At 47.7% G+C, this 20,531-nt stretch overlaps 1 protein-coding gene across 1 annotated transcript in view; it reads right to left on the bottom strand.

Annotated features, from left to right (window-relative positions):
• Nucleotides 1-647: 647 nt before the first annotated feature.
• Nucleotides 648-20,531, bottom strand: part of LOC106927110 (uncharacterized) — a 32,857-nt gene continuing 12,973 nt past the window's right edge. The window contains exons 7-22 of the mRNA XM_088007801.1: nucleotides 18,002-18,164; nucleotides 16,976-17,090; nucleotides 12,192-12,299; nucleotides 11,036-11,092; nucleotides 10,549-10,617; nucleotides 10,390-10,479; nucleotides 10,208-10,317; nucleotides 9,206-9,689; nucleotides 8,659-8,751; nucleotides 6,578-8,155; nucleotides 6,197-6,344; nucleotides 4,688-4,796; nucleotides 4,454-4,613; nucleotides 3,816-3,917; nucleotides 2,614-2,700; nucleotides 648-2,540 (exon numbers count right to left, since the gene is read on the bottom strand). Coding sequence (XP_087863927.1) covers nucleotides 2,400-2,540; nucleotides 2,614-2,700; nucleotides 3,816-3,917; nucleotides 4,454-4,613; nucleotides 4,688-4,796; nucleotides 6,197-6,344; nucleotides 6,578-8,155; nucleotides 8,659-8,751; nucleotides 9,206-9,689; nucleotides 10,208-10,317; nucleotides 10,390-10,479; nucleotides 10,549-10,617; nucleotides 11,036-11,092; nucleotides 12,192-12,299; nucleotides 16,976-17,090; nucleotides 18,002-18,164 — 3,614 coding nt within the window. The 3' untranslated portion in view covers nucleotides 648-2,399. The remainder of the gene's footprint in view (nucleotides 2,541-2,613; nucleotides 2,701-3,815; nucleotides 3,918-4,453; nucleotides 4,614-4,687; nucleotides 4,797-6,196; nucleotides 6,345-6,577; nucleotides 8,156-8,658; nucleotides 8,752-9,205; nucleotides 9,690-10,207; nucleotides 10,318-10,389; nucleotides 10,480-10,548; nucleotides 10,618-11,035; nucleotides 11,093-12,191; nucleotides 12,300-16,975; nucleotides 17,091-18,001; nucleotides 18,165-20,531) is intronic.

The following is a 20,531-nucleotide window of genomic DNA, read 5'->3' as shown; positions in this document are numbered from 1 at the left end:
AGAAGAGACATAAACGGCTCGGCGCCACATGGCGCCCAGGAAACGCGGCCCGGTGCGAGAGGAGGAAGAAAGACGCTCCCGGTGAGATCTGGAGCTTATTTCTCTTTTTGCGGGTTTTTGGTGGCGCCACCATTTTTCTCATCTGTTTTGGGGCTTTTGTCGTTTTTGATTTTTCATTTTGGATTGAAATTGGGGAGTATTTCCAGCACGTTGTTTTATTGAGGATATGGGACTCTATCGTGGACAACATTCCGATAAAAATTAATTGAATTTTTTATGAATTTTTGGGACATTTCTTTCGGTTTTTTTAGCTGACATAATCTGAGTGATTTAAATATATCCTTGTATTATTTTGAGGAACTTTGGTTACTGCTCAGCTATTTGTCAGGATAACTTCTTAGTATTATGTTTTTTAAATAAATCTATTGTTGCTAAAAATCAGTAAATTCCATATTAAGTGCTAGGATATTTATTTTCCTATTAAATTAATTTGTGTGACATATTTACCTGATACCTGAATCCTCTAGATGTTCTGCTTTCAAACTGAATTTTACAAAAAACTCAACCAACAGAAACATTTACTTAAAAACCAAATGTATCACTATATGTGGCTTCAGCCTGCAAGACACATTTAATAAAAAAATAAAAACAGATGTTTTTAGTTTATTTCTGGAAAATAGAAATATTTTAATTACAGCAAAAAGAACAACTTGGAGCCCCAAAAATATATTTTTAAATTAGCACAAACAAAAATATACTGAGTGTTTATTGAGCAAGGTGCGTTCAGTAAAAAACAATATATTAAAGTTATAAAAATAAATTAAATGAGTTATATTTAAAAAAAAATAGTTACTTTAAAGAAATGTATTGGTCATATAAAATATGACAGAATTTATGCCCTGTTGTCTTCAGACAGAGTTAATAGGTCATCCTGGAGGTCAGGCTGAAGGTCGTCCTGGAGGATGAAGGTCATCCTGGAGGCTGAAGGTCGTCCTGGAGGATGAAGGTCATCCTGGAGGCTGAAGGTCGTCCTGTAGGATGAAGGTCATCCTGGAGGATGAAGGTCGTCCTGGAGGCTGAAGGTCATCCTGGAGGATGAAGGTCATCCTGTAGGATGAAGGTCGTCCTGTAGGATGAAGGTCGTCCTGGAGGATGAAGGTCGTCCTGGAGGATGAAGGTCATCCTGTAGGATGAAGGTCGTCCTGTAGGATGAAGGTCGTCCTGGAGGATGAAGGTCGTCCTGGAGGATGAAGGTCATCCTGGAGGATGAAGGTCGTCCTGGAGGCTGAAGGTCGTCCTGGAGGCTGAAGGTCGTCCTGTAGGATGAAGGTCGTCCTGGAGGATGAAGGTCGTCCTGGAGGCTGAAGGTCGTCCTGGAGGATGAAGGTCATCCTGGAGGCTGAAGGTCGTCCTGTGGGATGAAGGTCATCCTGGAGGATGAAGGTCATCCTGGAGGCTGAAGGTCGTCCTGGAGGCTGAAGGTCATCCTGGAGGATGAAGGTCGTCCTGTAGAGGATGAAGGTCATCCTGTAGGATGAAGGTCGTCCTGGAGGATGAAGGTCGTCCTGGAGGCTGAAGGTCGTCCTGGAGGATGAAGGTCATCCTGTAGGATGAAGGTCGTCCTGTAGGATGAAGGTCGTCCTGGAGGATGAAGGTCATCCTGGAGGATGAAGGTCGTCCTGGAGGCTGAAGGTCGTCCTGTAGGATGAAGGTCGTCCTGGAGGATGAAGGTCGTCCTGGAGGCTGAAGGTCGTCCTGGAGGATGAAGGTCATCCTGGAGGCTGAAGGTCGTCCTGTAGGATGAAGGTCATCCTGGAGGATGAAGGTCATCCTGGAGGCTGAAGGTCGTCCTGGAGGCTGAAGGTCATCCTGGAGGATGAAGGTCGTCCTGTAGAGGATGAAGGTCATCCTGTAGGATGAAGGTCGTCCTGGAGGATGAAGGTCGTCCTGTAGAGGATGAAGGTCATCCTGTAGGATGAAGGTCGTCCTGGAGGATGAAGGTCGTCCTGGAGGCTGAAGGTCGTCCTGGAGGCTGAAGGTCGTCCTGTAGGATGAAGGTCGTCCTGGAGGATGAAGGTCGTCCTGGAGGCTGAAGGTCGTCCTGGAGGATGAAGGTCGTCCTGTAGAGGATGAAGGTCATCCTGTAGGATGAAGGTCGTCCTGGAGGCTGAAGGTCGTCCTGGAGGATGAAGGTCGTCCTGTAGAGGATGAAGGTCATCCTGTAGGATGAAGGTCGTCCTGGAGGATGAAGGTCATCCTGGAGGATGAAGGTCGTCCTGTAGAGGATGAAGGTCATCCTGTAGGATGAAGGTCGTCCTGGAGGCTGAAGGTCATCCTGGAGGATGAAGGTCATCCTGTAGGATGAAGGTCGTCCTGGAGGCTGAAGGTCATCCTGCAGGTCAGGCGGAGGCCTCCTCCAGCGCCCGGTGCGCCAGCCTCAGGTTTTCCCTCAGCTCCTCTGCCTCTCGCTCGGCTCTGGCTCTGCTGAAGCTCAGCTCCGTCTGAACATCCTGGTACTTCTTTGCTGCGTTCCTCTTGTCCTGCGTTGAAACAGAAATCAGTTTCTGATGGTAGTTTTTTAAACCAGAACGATGTAAGGTGCAGGACGCCGACCTTCACCGCCGCCTGCAGCTGGTCCTTCAGAGACGCCACTTCCTGTTTCAGACTCTGAACCTCGGCCTCCTGAACTCGCAGCGTGATCTGGACAGGAAGAAGATCCGGCTGATTCTGTTTTATCACAGACAGGCAGAGCGCTCGCAGAGAAAGGAAAATATATTTACTCTGTTGGATGGACAGCAACTGAACAGCAGCTTATTAAATCTCACCACAAAATCTCAACTGGATTTAGTTCTGGACTTTGACTAGGCCATTCTGACATATTAATATTTTTCCTCTAAACCAGAAGCGTCCAAACTTTGTTTCACAGGCCAAGAAAATAAAATAAAACTAAAATCAAGCAAATAAAGGTGCAAATTTTGTGTTTGTTTTTTTATGGGAAATACATTTTATTTATTGATCCAGAAGTAAAAAATTATTTTGTACATTTGCTGAATTAAAATGATGACGTCTAGTTTTTAAATTCTTTTGGAGCCGATTGAACAAATTTATAAAAACAGGATCTGACCCCCTGACCCCTGCTCGCCCTTGACCCCGGCTCGCCCCCGACCCCTGCTTGACCCCGGCTCGCCCCCGACCCCTGCTTGACCCCGGCTCGCCCCCGACCCCTGCTTGACCCCTTGCTCGCCCCCTGACCCCTTGCTCGCCCCCTGACCCCGGCTCACCCCCTGACCCCTTGCTCGCCCCCGACCCCGGCTCACCCCGACCCCTTGCTCGCCCCCTGACCCCCGACCCCTTGCTCACCCCCTGACCCCTTGCTCGCCCCCTGACCCCTTGCTCGCCCCCTGACCCCGGCTCACCCCCTGACCCCTTGCTCGCCCCCTGACCCCTGACCCCGGCTCGCCCCCCGACCCCGGCTCGCCCCGACCCCTGCTTGACCCCTTGCTCGCCCCCTGACCCCTTGCTCGCCCCCTGACCCCAGCTCACCCCCTGACCCCTTGCTCGCCCCCTGACCCCTGACCCCTGACCCCGGCTCGCCCCCTGACCCCTTGCTCGCCCCCCGACCCCGGCTCGCCCCCGACCCCGGCTCGCCCCCCGACCCCGGCTCGCCCCCTGACCCCTTGCTCGCCCCCTGACCCCTTGCTCGCCCCCTGACCCCTTGCTCGCCCCCTGACCCCTTGCTCGCCCCCCGACCCCGGCTCGCCCCCCGACCCCGGCTCGCCCCCTGACCCCTTGCTTGCCCCCTGACCCCGGCTCACCTCCATCTCGTAGCCGTCCCTGCTCTGGCCGAGCAGCAGCTGCTCCTGCTTGGCCACCGAACACAGCCTGGTGATCTCCGCCGCCAGGTGACGGCTCAGCTCCTGAAACCAGAAAAACGTTGACGTGTTATGAGAAAGTAATCCTAAAGGACGACCACCAGAGCAAAGCTGCTGCTGCTGTGTAAAATGCAGAGCTGTGATGCAGCTTTAGGATCTCGTCATGCTGATTGTGAAATCATCTCCAATTTCTGCTGCTGATAATTCGATGCTGATTTTATCCCTTTATTAGTGAAACTGATACTAAAGTAGAACTGCACAAGATGTTTTACATTATTACTTTATTCTCGTAATATTATGACTTTTTTCTTATATTATTGCAGTTATTCATATAATCTGACTATTCTCATGTGACGTTATTCTCATCATTTTAAAATAATCTCCTAGTCTGGCCCTAACATAATTTTGCCAGCAGATTATTTCTCCATCAGTCGGAGGTGGAGCTTCTCTGTGCTCCGTTTCTGAAAAGCTGCCCACCGCGGTTCTGACCTGAAGACTTCAGATTTTACCAGAGGATTCAGGAGTTTTTGTGCTTTTACTTTGCAGGCCTCAGTGAGCGGCTGAGTCCAGCGGGTCGTCACCTGGTTGCGGCTCCGCAGGGCCCGGTTCTCCTGCTGACACTGACCCAAGGCCTTCCTCTCGGCCTCCGCAGCCTGGACCAGGTGTCCGTTCTCCAGACACTTCAGGGAGAACTGCTGGGACAAAACGTCCAGCTCCCGCTGGCAGGAGGCCAGCTCCTCCCTGGAAACACACACCGATTAACGCTCAGGAAGTCATGAGAACGTTTCTGAACCCGACCAGCCCGGCTCATGTACCTGTGGATCTCCTCCAGCTGTGAGTTTCCGTTGCAGTTCTCCGACTGGCTCCTCCTCTGGATCTCCCTCTGCAGCTCGGCGTGGTGGGCCTTCCTGATGGCTTCGATCGCTGAGCAAACAGGAAGTGGAGGCGGGTCATTTTAGATCGGATTCTGTTGGTCGGACTCCAGTCCAGAGGAACTAAAGTTACCAATGTAACTTTGTTTCTACGAATCCCTCCTGACCAGCAGAGGGCAGTGCTGAGACACCAGCAACGTCACAAGGAACCCTGAGCACTGAGACTCAGAGGATCATTTTCACCAACAGAGACAACAAATCCCTCCTGGACGAAAGACGCCAGGGGACAGACGCCAGGGGACAGACACCAGGGGACAGACGCCAGGGGACAGACGCCAGGGGACAGACGCCAGGGGACAGACGCCAGGGGACAGACACCAGGGGACAGACTCTGCAGCAGTGGGAACCACGGCCATCCTGGCCAATAATGAGCTACCAGCAACACCTGAGTTGGCCAAATCAGAGGAAAGGTGGGAAAGCGAACAGAAGGACCAAGGATGACCCCATGCAAGCAGAGCTACCCGACCAAACAGGTCCCAGATCCTGAGCACTAAGTCGCTGAAGAGACCACTCTCCTGAAGCAGGTGCCTGGCGGAGGGAGTCTGGTTGTGTTGCCCTGGTAAGAACATCGTCCACCAGGAGGACCGGTGAGGAGAACCCCTTCCAGGAGATCTCTGGACCGCTTCAGTGCTGACCTGGTGCCTCCTTGGCAGCTGATGTGGCAGATAACTGAGGTGTTGCCTGACCGGAGTAGAACAAGTGTGTGTTTGGATCAGTCCTTTACACACTAGTGTCCCTGAACCCATCCGTCATAACCTTGTCTCTGTGACACACAACCATCCGCATGGCGACGTTTCTGTCTGTCCATGGAGTCAGAGGACGAAGACCCGACCATGTCCCTCTGATGCCTGTGCAGCCTGACATCCTCTGCAAATGCGAGTGAGTGATGTCAGTTTGCCTTGCAGCTGCAGGAAGGGCTGTCCAGCCTGAACTCATTGATCAACTGGAGTATGACGTTCAACCCTCTATGATGGGCAAGCCCTCATTGAAGGTGAATCCAAGGTAACCCTGATCATGTCGGGTTCCTCAAAACGAGCAGATTAGGTCACATCTTGTTTTGTGAGATGGGGTGCAGAGAAGAGGTATAGAAGAACCTCTGCAGGTCTGCAGAGGAGAGGCCTGCTCCCACCCACTCTGTCCTCTGATGGAGGGTCACACCACTGCTCCCATCAACAGGCAGTCAGGTGTCCAACAATGGTGAAACGATCCAAGATCCAAAAGGCTGAAGCCATGAAAAATGAACCGCACACGTAAAAACAACAAGGAACAGAGCCTCGGCTGAGTCAGGCCTCTGATTGGTCAGCAGATGGGCTGCAGGTGTGACTCTTGGTGTTACTATTGGAACAGCACATGTGCTGCCCTCTGGTGGTCAGTAGGGAAAACAGCACTCACCGGTCGCAGTGGCAGCGCTCTCCTCCTCCAACAGTCTGTCTCTCTCCAGCAGGAGGCGCTCCACCTCCTGCTGGTGCTGGCGCTGCAGCTCCTCTACCACCCTCAGATGACAGGTCTCCATGGTGACAAGGCCACACTCACAGGTGGCCTGCAACACACACACACACGCACATACGCGCGCACGCACACGCACACACGCACACACACGCACGCACACACACATACGCACACACACACACACACACACACTCCAGATCAGTTCAAAATGGTTTCACAGAAACCAGCTGACATAATCCAGTGATTACAGAAACCTGATCAGCTGATGATGTCACAGATTTTACAGGAAGTGAAGCTAAAACGTGCAGCAGTGGCGCCCCCTACCTTCAGCTGAGCGACCTCCCTCTGGTGCTGCTCCTGCACTCGCCTCAGCTCCTCCTGCAGCTCCTGCAGCGTCTCCCCTTCGGCTCGGAGGTCAGAGCTTTGCTGCGTCTCCTGCTGCCTCATCAGAGGAGCTTCATTCTGCTCCATGTGCAGCGTTTCCTCTGACCCCGCTGCTGTTGACCTCTGACCTCCATCAGTCTGGGAGCTGGTGCTCACCTGGGCACCCTCTGTGGCCCACGCATCCTCTGATCCGGTTCTTAGCTCCTGGTTCTCCTCTGATCCGGTTCTTAGCTCCTGGTTGTCCTGCATGCGGCCGCTGCAGCTGGAACAGACTCTCCTCTGGTATCTGGACCGCAGCCTGCCGGGCCGAGCGCAGCAGAACGCGTCGGCCGCAGCAGGGAGCATCGATGCCAGGTGGGAAGCAGAGAGTCTGTCTGCGGCCGACTGCAGGCGGTCGCATGCGGCGCTGCGGCCGGAGGCGGCGAAGCGGTTCAGACACGATATTCTGCTCAGAGTGACGCCTCTCAGCTTCCTCAGCTCATCAGTAAATCTGTGGTTCTGTGAAGCTCTTCCCCACAGGAAGCTCTCCTCTTCCTCTTCCTCCTCTTCCTCAGGGTGCAGCAGCGCATGGCCGGCCTGCTGCAGCTGCTTCTCCAGCCGCTGCACCGCCGCACACAGCTGCTCTCCTATTGGCTGCTGCAGCCGGGTCGGGTCGCTCTTCATCTTGTTCAGGACGGATTTCCAGAACTCTTCCTCCTCTTCCTCGCTGAGGTCCAAATCGTCGATGACCTCCAGCAGCTGCGCCAGCGCCTGCAGCCTCATCACCGCTCCTGCTATCACTTCCTGGATGTTTTCTTCAGCAGAGACAGCCTGGTTCTGGTTCTGGTTCTGGTCCGGTTTCTCCTCAGTGACTTCTTCAGCTGTTGCTTCCTTCAGCTCCGTGTTTTCCTGCTCTGGTTTCCTGTAGGTCCGCTCCAGCTGCAGTTCTGGTCCGTCTGGTTCTGCTGAGTGTTCGGGCCGCAGCAGAACCTCCGTCTGCCTCAGCTTCTCCTCCAGGGAGGCGGCCAGCGTCCGGGCCGCCAGCAGCTCCTGGTTCCGCCGGTCCAGCTGCGTCTCCAGCTCCTGGTTCTGGCGGAGCGGCTCGTTGTAGCAGCGGCCCAGCTCGGCCTTCAGCCGGTCGATCTCCCGGTCCGCCTCGGTCAGCTGGTTCAGCATCTCCTGGTTGCGCTGGTCCAGAGCTCGGTTCTGGCTGCTGAGCAGCGCCACCTCCTGGGACAGACTCTTCACTGCAGCGTGGCTGTCCGGGTCTCTCCCATCAGACTCCTGCTGGTTCTGCTGGTGGGAACCGCAGCTGGATCCTGGAACCACTCCGTCGGCCTGAGGCGCCCCCTGCTGGCCGCCTGTTGCAGGTGCAGCCAAACTGCCCGTTTCTGCTGAATCTCCGTCTGGGAGGCGCATCCAGATGCCAGACAGACATGCAGCTGGCGAGGAGTCGCTGCGCTGCTGCCGCACATTCAGCGGAGTCAAGCTCTCATCTGCAGGGTGGAAAACCGGGTCGGACGGAACCAGAAGGTCCAGCTGGAGAAAATCATGCGAAAGGAAAATTTCACATCAGCATTGCTGCATTTATTAAATGATTTTAATCTGCAGAAAAAGTAAAACTTTGGTCCAATCTGGATGTAAATTATTCACTTCAGTTTAACTTTTCCACATTTATTCACATTAAATGATTCCTTGGTTGTCAGCAGAGATCAGCTCCACAAAGCTCGTAAAAACTTTAGTGTCTAAAAATGTAACGCAATAAAAAATGAAAGAACAACATTGGTTATGTATTCCTTTTTAAAATAACTTTGTTTTCTGGGTAAATCAGACCAAACATGCTAGCACAGCGCTAGCTGGAGAAATGACTTGTGGTTTTTACCAAATCCTCCAACAGTTAGAATATCGTAGCTTTGAACCGTCAATTTTAGCTTCAGTCATGCATTAAATTATATTTTTACTCTGTGAAAGTTCTGTGGTTGCAACATGACAGACAGCAGGAGGTTTTGCATAAACGTTAGCAAGGCGCTGCGTTCGCAGACCTGCTCCGGACAGAATCCGGCGGCTCTGAGACGATCTTCCAGCTGGAGTCTGCGACGCTCCGAATCCTCCAGCTGGGCCTTCAGGTCATCGACCTCCAGCAGCAGGAGGAGGAAGGAAGGAAAGAAGAGTCAGACAGCAGGAATAAAGCCCCAATGAAATCTGCAGATCTAAACTGGAGCTTCTAATCCACAGAGAGGAAAACTGACAGAATCTCACCAAGTGTCTCTGACCAAGTTACTACTGTAAAAAACTCCTGAAATAAGATGAAACTGACTTAAAAGCAATTTATCACCAAGAAGTGGGAACCTTTTTTAATTCAATAATTCCTTAATATTAATGAAAACAAACTAGTTCCACATTTCCCATAACATGGAACAAATAAATGAAATAATCTGCCAGTAGATTTAAAACTTATCAATATTTAAAAATTATTGACTTAGAACAAGCTCCTGTATCTGCCTGAAAAGTTATTTTAGTTTTGTTTTATTTCAAGTCTTATAAGATATCTGCCTGCAGCACCTGCAGTGCTGCAGCTGCATCCCTCACCAGCGTCCTGCAGCCCTGCAGCAGCGTCTCCTTCTCCACAGCGTCTCTGGACTCGGCGGGCAGCGCCACCGTCCTCTCTGGTCTCAGCGCCGTCCTCTCCACCTGCCTCCAGCACTCTGCGATCCGCTCCTCCATCTTCAGCTGGGACCGGGGGCTCAGAGGTCGCGTGGCCCCGCCCTCGCCGCCCTGCGGCCCGCCCTGCGGCCCGCCCTGCGGCCCGCCCTGCGGCCCGCCCCGACCCAGAGAGAAGCCCAGCAGGCTCTCGTAGCGCCGCCTCCTCTCCTGCCGCCGCCTGCGCCTCTCCAGGTCGCCCAGCTCCAGGTAGGACGCCGCTCGGTCACCGAGGCGACCGCCGTCCAGCTGGGCTTCGGCGCCAGCCCTGGACTGGTCCGAATCGCTGGTGGGGGCGGGGCTGGCGGCGGAGTCCTGCGTCACATCCGGTCTGACCTCAGCTGGGCTGCAGGTGAGGCGGCGGCCAGGTGAGCTGGGAACAGAACCGAACTGAACACCCGAAACAAACTAAAGCATCAGCAGAGACGAGCATCATCCGGACGATCACGGATCATGTCGGGTTCCCCAAAACGAGCAGAACCAGAACCAGAGAGATTCTGGCCCATTTCCTTCATGGTTTCCATGAGACACTGATCTGATCCACCGTAAAGGTTTTTGTTCTGATCTGAACATCCACACAGGGTGAGTGAGAAAATTATTATTAAAACACTAAACTGAGCTAAGAGGAAGAAAAACATGGGAGAGAGGACTGGACCTCTGGCTCCAGAACCAGAGTCCAACTTCCAGGATTGTCTAAAATTTCCTTTCTGCTCATTTTTTAACCTGCGGCTGATATGAAGCAGAAGCTCCAGCTGGTTCTGCTGCGTTACGGAGAACCGACTGTTTGGACCTTATGTTTCCTCCTGCCGTCGTTTCTCTGATGAAACTGGATTTCTATCTCTGGGTCTGTAAGCATCAGAGACGGTCACAGAGTAAAGGTCCAGAGCTCACCTGGCCACGTCGGGCGCGTCGGCCGGGTTGACGTTCTTCATCAGCGCTTGGATCCAGTTCTTGCGTATTCCTGCCGTCATGGCGGACAGCGTGAAGACGGCCTTCTGGGTCTGAAACATCCAGAGGAAACGGTTTCTGTCTGCAGCAGCAGCAGGTCCAGCTGCAGAAGCTCAGAGTCTTACGTGGATCTGGAAGCCGTAGTTTCTCTGGACCTGATGCTCAGACACGCTGTAGCACTTCGACAGGTCGATTTCTCCTTCCAGGTCCGAAGCCTGGAACCAGAACAGAGTTTAACCTGACATGTCATGAACTGCTGCAGGTTTCTGCTCTGATCAACGAACCTCCTCAGCTGAAGCGTCCCTGTAGAATCTCAGGCTGGCCGTCGACAGAACAAACCAATGTTTCTTCCACTAGGGGGCAGCAAAGAGGAGCAGGAAGCTCCATCAATCAATCAATCAATCAATCAATCAATCAATCACATTTTATTTGTATAGCACATTTCAGCAGCAAGGCATTTCAAAGTGCTTCACATAATTAAAATAAAAGCAGCATGTGACATTGAATAAACAATGAGAAAGAGAAATAAAAAGAAATTAAAGTAAATATAAAGAGATTTAAAAAAAAATAAAAAATTACATAAAATAAAAAATAAAAACATTATCCACAAGAGGACTTGCCCTTATGGGGTCTCCTCCAAAATAAGAGGCTCTCCAAGCCTTTCCTTCTGTAGGACTTTAGTCAAACCGCCGTTTGACAAAAACTCAAACCTTTAAAAATGAAGGCGGAAACATCAGCACCAATCTGAACACGTCTGCCTGGGTTTGTTACCTCGTCGTCGTCGTCCAGCTTCATCATCCAGCCTTTCTTAAAGTTCAGCAGGTCTGGCTGTGAAAATGAAAAACTCATTTTAAAGGTATCAGAAAAAACTCGTTCATTACATTTTTTACCCAAAATCATTCTCGGACAGAGTTTCCACCTAAATGAACTAAAATCTGTTTCCTTTGATAAAAGCAGAAATCAGAACTGATCACAAATCTGGAGCTGCTGAAAAATGACTGAAAACAGGAAACATATTTCACCAACAGGTCCGATAATTAAACAACATAAACAGTGAGATGCTGCTTAATGGGGCTGGAACGTTTCAACAAGTTTTTAAACCGTCCATCTGTCTTCACATAAACCAAAACAGAAGCTGAATAATTCTGTTTTTTCAACTTTAATTTTAACTCGGCTGGAATAAACCCAAAGCAGAAATACATTAACGCCGTTTTCATTGAATATTAGTTTATTAATGATAAGTCATTGTGTCGTTTCTCCTTCAGCTCCGTCCTGCTGATCGTCTCGACCAACAGGAGCGTCACGGTTTGGTTGGTAAACCCTGAATGTTGATTCTGTAAGAACGACGACCTGACCAGGCCGACCGTTTCACACTACCGCCGCTAAACGCTAAACGAAGAACGACCAAAACACCGACGGCAAAAACTCCTCAAAGTTTCTGATTGTTTTTCTGTTTGACAAAAGTAAACATTATTTTCTCATTCCTTCAACAGCTAAAAACAAAAACAAAGTTTGGAAATGAGCATTTATATCATTTATCCTCCTGCGATGTTGAGACTGTTGTGCAGCACTTTGGTTGTGGTAAATGTGATATGTAAATAAACTTTGACTTGATTTCTCAACAAAAACAAGAATGAAACCATAAAGAGGCAAAACAAATGAACAAGTAACCAAACAAAAGAGGAAAGTTAGTTTTTAAGAGAAATTTAAAGGCTATACGACATTTTTAATAAATTGTGATTAAGGTGAGATGATGGAGAAGAGAACTGGCAGAAACGACCTGCAGAGGAAGGAGGAAATGAAGACGTGATGATTAAAGTTTCAGTTTCTGGAGGTTAGAACGATGAATTCATCCCGACCAGCCGCTACAGTCACAGCTAACGTTTCTCCCTCAGAGACACAAACTGTTTTTATGAGCTCTGCTGACCGTCATGGCCGCCATGGCGCTGTCCGGCGTCCGGCGGTCCAGAGACCGGGTTCTCCTCTGAGGCGTGGGAACGCTGAGCAGGCTCCCGTCTCCCGTTGACCGTAGTTTCTGCACGAAGAGGAAAAAGATTCAGAGATGAAATCACACTTTCCTGTCAAAAACAGAGTATAATCGAGATGAAGACGTTGTTACAGGAGCCGGGTCGTTTTCAGGGGCATTTTGGTAAAAAACCAAAAGAAAAAATGGAGGAAGCAGATTATCCCCAGAGAGAACAGAAAGAGATCAGTTTGTTTCAGTTCCCAAGAAATTTATTGAAACTTCAGATAAGTCAAAAACAGTTAATTGAATTAATTACAGAATCTTGAATTAATTGAAATTATTTGCATTTTAATCAAGTTTATTTGTAAAGCACATTTCAGGAGGAGGAACAAGGCAGTTCCAAGTGCTTTACATCACAAATTAATAGAAAAATCGTGACAAAGAGGGTTTTGAACTCAAAACGTTGCCTTTTTACTGAATAAACAAACATATGAGCTGAAAACAAAGATATTTATAGCTTTCATTAACCTGATATGAGCTGATGTGTTGTTTGAAACACATCAACTCATATCAGATTAATTAATCTGATCTTCATCCATCAGATTGGAGCAAAGAGTTTCAGGAAGTCCTGATCATTCATGGAGATTCTTCAGAAATCTGGACTGTGGACGCTAACATTAGCATTAGCGGCTACATGTTAGCATTGAGATGCTATTTTAACTTCACTGATAGCCTACCTGCTTTTAGCTCAACATGAACACAACAGTAGTCTTTTCCAAACGTCCAATCAGATCGCTAAGAAACAGAAATTAACCCCTAATAGACCAGAGAGAAGCGGCTTCATCCTCCATCACTGTTAGCGGATGTAGCTTAGCATGTGCATCAGATTTAAGGTCGTACCAGAAACATGATAGAAAGGTTCCAGCCAGAACTTTAGTATATGAAAAAGAAAAAAAGCAATTAATTTAAATCGATGAACTAAATGAAAGCTTATGTAAAGTATGCTGCAGTAATAATAATAAAAGTTATCAAAACATCATTACTGATGTCAAGATGGCGGCGGCGTGCGAGTCACCAGCAGCAGGACTCTTTAAACTGCAGGTCACGTCACCAGTGAATCACACAGATTATCTGTGAAAAGCATGAAAAGCCTCAGAAAAAATAATCAATAGACCCAGAAGAGTTTCCTGGAGGATTGCTCTGATCGCGTTTCACGCCGGCTCTGTTTCAGGATTACCCAGCATTCACGTAAAAGGGTTGAGTTTTTGTTTACTGCAGCCTCAAAAGAATCTCTCCATTTATACAACTGCAGAAAAACGGCCAGTTTAATCAGCACAGAGCCGCCTTTGTCCTTTCTTCTGGCAGTCATGCTGAAAACTATCCAGAACTTTTGTTCTGCTGGAGTGAGTCAGCATCTTTACTGGAAGATTACCAGTTCCTCAGATGACTCCAGTTCAGCTACTACTGGGATGAGTTGCTGGTTTTAATATAAAATGTCCTTTAAATTATCCTGTTTTTCATAACTGCTTATGAAGAACAAACAAAATCAAGAAAACTGCTTTCCTAAGCCAAACCCTCTGAGCAAGGGTTTGGCTTAGGAAAGCAAGCCAAACCCTCTGAGCAACCTGTTCCCCTCCTGGCCTGTGGGGGCGCTGCACCAAGAACCACTGAAGGAAACAACTAAAAACCTCTGAAGACACTGAGAGCAACTTCCTTCTTTACCAGATGGAAACAAGATGGAGGCGTCGGATTTTAGCGGTTGGAGGATTTCTCTTTAGTCTTTGGCTAAAGACCAGGAGCCATTTCTGCTGCTAGCGCTAGGCTAGCACATTAGCTTTGGTTGTATTTACCCAGAATGCCCTGCGCTGTAGTCCACCTCCTGCTTTTGGAGCGGTCTCCGGTCCGCTTGGCGTTCACATTCAAACTGAACCAGAGTTCACTTCAACCGAACCCAGACGAGGTTTGGAGGACCAGAGGTCAGAGGTCGATTAGCATTCACACCAACTGACTGGAGTCGGGTTAAAGCGGACCGGAGTCAGATTAAAGCGGACCGGAGTCGGATTAAAGCGGACTGGAGCCGGGTTAAAGCGGACTGGAGTCGGATTAAAGCGGACTGGAGTCGGGTTAAAGCGGACTGGAGTCGGATTAAAGCGGACTGGAGCAGGGTTAAAGCGGACTGGAGTCGGATTAAAGCGGACTGGAGTCGGATTAAAGCGGACTGGAGCCGGATTAAAGCGGACTGGAGCCGGGTTAAAGCGGACTGGAGTCGGATTAAAGCGGACTGGAGTCGGGTTAAAGCGGACTGGAGCCGGGTTAAAGCGGACCGGAGTCGGATTAAAGCGGACCTGGAGCCGGGTTAAAGCGGACTGGAGTCGGATTAAAGCGGACTGGAGTCGGATTAAAGCGGACTGGAGTCGGATTAAAGCGGACTGGAGTCGGATTAAAGCGGACTGGAGTCGGGTTAAAGCGGACTGGAGCCGGGTTAAAGCGGACTGGAGTCGGATTAAAGCGGACTGGAGTCGGATTAATCCGGACTGGAGTCGGATTAAAGCGGACTGGAGTCGGGTTAAAGCGGACTGGAGCCGGGTTAAAGCGGACCGGAGTCGGATTAAAGCGGACTGGAGTCGGATTAAAGCGGACTGGAGTCGGGTTAAAGCGGACCGGAGTCGGATTAAAGTGGACTGGAGCCGGGTTAAAGCGGACCGGAGTCAGGTTCTGGTTGGAATGGACCCTAAAACTCCCTGAAAAACAGAATTCATGGATTACTAGTTTAAAGTTTGGCTAATCAAGTGAAAAACAAATGTAAAAAATGCTTCACTTATATTGATTTTATGGTAAATTACGTTGCAGCAATATTTTAGCCATTGCTTAATATCCCCACTTTAGTCTTCTAAATGTTTTCTGTGTATAATTATCCTTCTGGTATAAAATGTAAATTTATTTAGCATCTTTTTAACAAAATGTGGAGACATTTAATGGAGGCCTCTTTGTTTTACCAGCTGATGTTGGTCGTCATCTCTGGGCTGTTTAAGGTTCATGTCTGTGTTCAGTAGAAACTCGTTACTCATGTCTGTAACGAGCGGCCCGAGCCCAGCAGCTCTGATTCAGAACCAGATGTGCCGCTGCAGCAGGCTGTCAGTTTGTCTGTAAACACAGCAGCTCTGAGGGGCGACTCCTCTGCTGTGTTTCTGTCCAAACAGCCCGCTCAGTTCGGAGCGGCGCTGGCTGGTTCCTGGCGTCTGTCCCGCCTGCTGACACATCGCATGCCTCGACGCGCCGTTCAACGCAAACTCACGTCACCTGCTTTACGAGCGCGTGAATCAGGCTGCTGCCCGGTCGGACCGGAGCAGAACTGCTCCGCTAACAGACGCAGCTCATCCGTAACATCTGGACCCGCTGGAACCACGACACACCAAAAACAAGAACCAGTCAGGAACTGGGACGTAGTCCAGAAAAACGAACCCCTTAAAAAGTAACATACTTCACTGATTACTTTTAAATGTAACCAAGTTGGATTAAAAGTTACTTTATTAGTTACATTCAGCAGCCATGTTTAAAGTTAACTTCTTTAACTCTTTCTCTGGTTTTACACTGAAGTCGGTTTTCTCTCCCTGGTGGTAGAAACAACCTTTCAGCTTGTCAAAGCTCCTCTTAGGCCTCTAACGAGCCGTCATTTGATCCAGGTGCGTTAAACCAGGGAGAACTAAAACATGCAGGATGCCGGGCCTCAGGACCCACTTTGGACACCCCTACAGGTTTATAATGAATATTGATTTATATTAGTTCACATAAGAAATGTAAATACAGGCAGACATTTGTTTGAAAGTTAATATTTTTAATGTTTGTGCCATTTTATTTAATAAATTGTGATCTCTGCATCAGCTGGTGACCAATCTGGGATCAACTGGTCGTGCCTGGATTCGCCACTAGGGGGCTTTCACCTCCAGACAGGTTCAAAAATCACTCTGGTTTTTCTCTTTCCAGGTGAAGCAGCAGCACAGAGGAAACAACCAACCTCGATATCTTCATCTTTAGCAGCACAAACTCTAAATAAAGATGAATTTCCAGATAGAAAACCTGAATTTCTCTCATCCCACCAGGGTTTCCCGTGTAAAACCAGGAAAGCAACATAAGCAATATAATTAACTTTAATCTGATTACTGGTAATAATAGTGCATTAGATTACCCATTACCGAGTCACAGACATCGCCAGTGTGAAAAACTTTATCAAGTTAAAACAACAAAACGTTTCCAGTCTTGACAGGAAGTTTTATCACCTGTTTCAATGATGTCAGACCTTCAGCCAATCAGAGCAGGAATGAACAAGCCTGACGCTAAGAGAATTAATAGCTGCTGATGTAACTCGTCTCGTTTGTTTCTCTTTCTCTCGTCCGGATGCTAAGTAAACTAACCAGCTGCAGCGTCCGTCCTGTCATGCATCTCCAGGTCATTAAGACAAAGTAAAGGCTCCCACTCGGCAGACCGGTCCGGCAACAATTACAGAAACACGAGCCATGTTTGAGATCCGCAGCAACCGGCAGACTCCAGCAACTCGCCCCTATGGCAGCAGGGAGGAGGAGCGGCTAACGCTAGCAGCTTTACAGCAAGGAGCACAGCTAGGCTCGGAGCCAGAAACTCTGGGAAACTATAACATTTAAGAGTTTCCATCCATCAGTTAAATGTTTGTAAACCAGCATCAGACCAGCAGCTCCTCTGATGAGGTCCAGGACGGGTTCAGAGTTTACCTCTCGCCTGGCGGCCCGGTCGGTCCCGGCGCCAGCCCCGCAGTCGGCTCCTCCGCCTCTCTGCGCTCCGCTGCGGGGCTCCGGCCCCAGCTGCTGCTCTGCTGAGCGCCCCAGGCTGGAACCAACAGTAAAAAGTAGGTTAGGCTGCCGTCACATGGAGCCGCTGAGAAACGATCGATGCTAGCCGTGCTAGCTGTTCCCCCTCCTGACTCTCCACCAGGGGGCGTGTTTGAGACAAAAAGCAGACATCAACCAACCTGGAACCAATAAGAACATTCACCTGCAGTACTGCTGGTCAACCCAAAGAGGGCAGCACTGAGACAGTTTTAGGTCAAATGTTTCAAAATTAAACAAATTTACTCAAAAATGTCACAATTATCACAGAAACATGAAGATAGAGCCTTTAAGGTTGAATGTAGACAGTTTATGTGATAAAGTTGATTTGGGGTTTAGTTTTAAGACTATTAGAGGAGAAATGATATCTGTGTCTAATGAACAGAGATGAAAGCAGCGTGACCTTTGACCTGCGGACAGAGGTCAGATTGTTTCTGGTGTTTTGGGTCTTTCTGCTGGTGTTTAGGTGAAGATGTCCAAGCTCTGCTCCGCTCTGACGGTTGAGGTCATGAGAAACAGATTTAATTACAGCAGCGCTCAGGAATCTCTGGCCTTATTTAACGGCCGGGGGGCAATCTGAGTTTTACTGGGTTGGTTTCCCAAAAAGGCAACAAGAACGAGGAGCTCACGCTGCTGGGGGGAACTGGTGGGAACTGGGAGGATTGGGAGGACCGGGAAGGGATCTGTGGGCTAAGTATAGAAACGCAGCAGTTAGAGCCGTAATGGAGGTCGGCTCTTTGATCCAAGCTAAACGTTTGCACATTTTACTTCCTTCTCTCTGCAGAGGCTCTTTAAATGTCCAACAGGGATGAGACCAGTCTGGAAGATAGAACCAGTAAGTAGAGGATAAAAACCAGTAACTGGAGGATAAAAACCAGTAACTGGGTTGTGGAAACTGGTCGGATGTCTAACCTTCTGCTCTGGATCTGGTTCTGGTCGCAACAGCCGGCGGCTGATAACTCCGGGGAGCTGACCGAGCCAGCCAGGCGTCCAGCACCGCCTGAGGTCACAGGGGTCACAGGGGTCACAGAGGTCACAGAGGTAGTCGGGCCCGGCTGGGTCGGCACGCTGTTGCCTGGAAACCAAATCCAGATTATCGTAAAATGAAACATTCGGTCTGAAACCTGAGATCCAGTTCCTCTAATTCATACACTGCAAAAACACAAAATCTTCCCAAATAACTTTGGTTCAGTTTATAGAGAAAATATCTCAGTTCACTGTAAAAAAGAGGAAACTAACTTAACTTTCCATCAATAGATTTTTTATAGTTTTTATGTCAATAATTCCTTAACATTGATGAACAGGTTCCAGTTGACCTTTCACCTGCAGAATAAAATGCTCGTCCCGCCCAGCTCTGGATTAGTGCAGAAAATAATCCCAAGCAGTGCCAACATGAGCGTTGCCATGGCAACCGCGCCACAACCGGCCAATGTTGAATGCTGCTGATTAATTGCTGTTTAAAGGAGGATCAGAGGCCAACATGGTGGCCAACGACAGTGACATCATCACTGAGCGCAGGAAGGACACGGGTCCAGTTGGGAGTAAACAGAACCAGAACCTTAAACTGGTCCTGACAAAACGTCTCTGACAGAAACTGGAAGGAACGCTGAAGGAAACAAACCCAGTGAAGGACTCACTGGGTTCACTGGTCCATCGTGTTGTACCAGGAATTAAAGGAATCAAAAGGTTTAATGTAATTCTTTCTTTTCTGTTCTTGGATGATAAAATCTGATTTAAAATCAGTTAAAAGCCTCATAAATCCAGGAAACACGGAGGACTTCTGATCCGCTGCTGATCCGCCACATGGTCAGGATTTATTGGTAAGAAATCTATTTATTATCTATTTATTTCTAAATGAACTGGATCAGTTTGACTGTAAACGAGCATCTGCTGTGAATTTACACAATTTTAATAAACCAAATTCAAACTAAAAATATCAATTTAATATTTTAATATAAAAACTAATATTATTAAATATTAATTCTTTAATATTTATTATTAAGTAAATATAATTATTTAATAAATATTACATTTTATTACCAAATAAAATGTAATAATACATTGTATTTTCAAATAAAATATAATACATTTTCTTTAATATTAAAATTAATCATAATAATTATTATATTAATTATTATTATTGTTATTATTATTATTATTATTATTATCATCAATATTACTAATCAATCATATTATTTGTCTCGATGGCCTGATAGTTTATAATTTTACTAATTTATACTTATATAGGAAGTATAACTGCACCTCAGAGGTCATGTGAAGGTCAAACTGCTGGTTTGGTTCATGTTGTTTTCAGAACCAGAACTTAAATAAAAACGGATAAAAACGTTCAAACCAAAATGAGCTGCTGGATTTCTGCACTTTTTCCAGGAAAAAGAAACAAAAAAAGAGATTTTCACAAGAACTGCTGTGACCAAAACAAACACATTAATAACCAGAATGCTTTTAGATTTTCCATCTCCACTGTTTATGGAAATAAAAGCCAAACATTCCCGCTGGATTCCGGTTTTCCTCCAGTTGGTTAAACCGACTCTGAGATCCTCTGAAAAACCATGCAAAAAGTTACTTCTGTCACTAAAACCAACAAACCAATCGATCCGAAACCAAGTCATGAAGCTGCTGAAAGCAGCAGAAAACACTGAAAATTATGACTCAGGTGTAAAATCTAAACTCTGCAGGTCACACCAACTGTAAACGGTAACCATGGTAACCGTGATAATCACCGATGAAGATAAAGGCCGACTCCAAATCATTTTATCTTTGTTTCAAAAGAGTAAAACCCGTTTTTCCAGCAACTCTGCTCTCACACACAGTGTGACGTCACCACTGCTGTGAATATGAATACTGAGGAACAGACAGGAAACACTCTGGATGTGGGAAATAAAAACTCGGAAAGAGAAATCGGATTCGACTAAAATCAACATAAAGAGCAGAAATGAGCCACAAAATTCTGATCAGTTCCATTTATATCCTTCGCATCAAGATGAAACGTTAAGAAGCAGCAGAAAAGGTCGTATTTTAGTTGTTAAATAAGAATCACCTGGTTCTTCTGATACATTTTTATATTAAAGTTTATTTCTATTATCTGTTTTATTTCATCATTTAGTAATTCCTTTGAAATGTACCTGGAGTTTCTTCTGTTTACTTTGCAGCTCTGCGAATTTTCATTTTCATTTTGTTGAAACAAAAATAACTTGTTTCATATACGCAGAGACTCGATGCCTGCAGGATGCAGAATCTCACAAAACCAGAAGAAAACCAGCTGCAGCGAGGTTTGGACACGGAGATTTATCTTTCATTCGTCTGATTTGACTCTCATAAAACTTTCACTCTTTGTGCTGCATGTAGAAACATGAGGGGACTTCTGATCTCTAACTCAAAATGATAATTAAAAGAAATATAATAAAAATTAACAAAATATTTC

This window comes from Poecilia mexicana, unplaced genomic scaffold (assembly GCF_051168715.1).
Source record: "Poecilia mexicana isolate PSO_F unplaced genomic scaffold, ASM5116871v1 scaffold_8, whole genome shotgun sequence".
In the NCBI taxonomy this organism is placed as follows: domain Eukaryota; kingdom Metazoa; phylum Chordata; class Actinopteri; order Cyprinodontiformes; family Poeciliidae; genus Poecilia; species Poecilia mexicana.
This window is presented reverse-complemented; position numbering and strand designations above follow the sequence as displayed.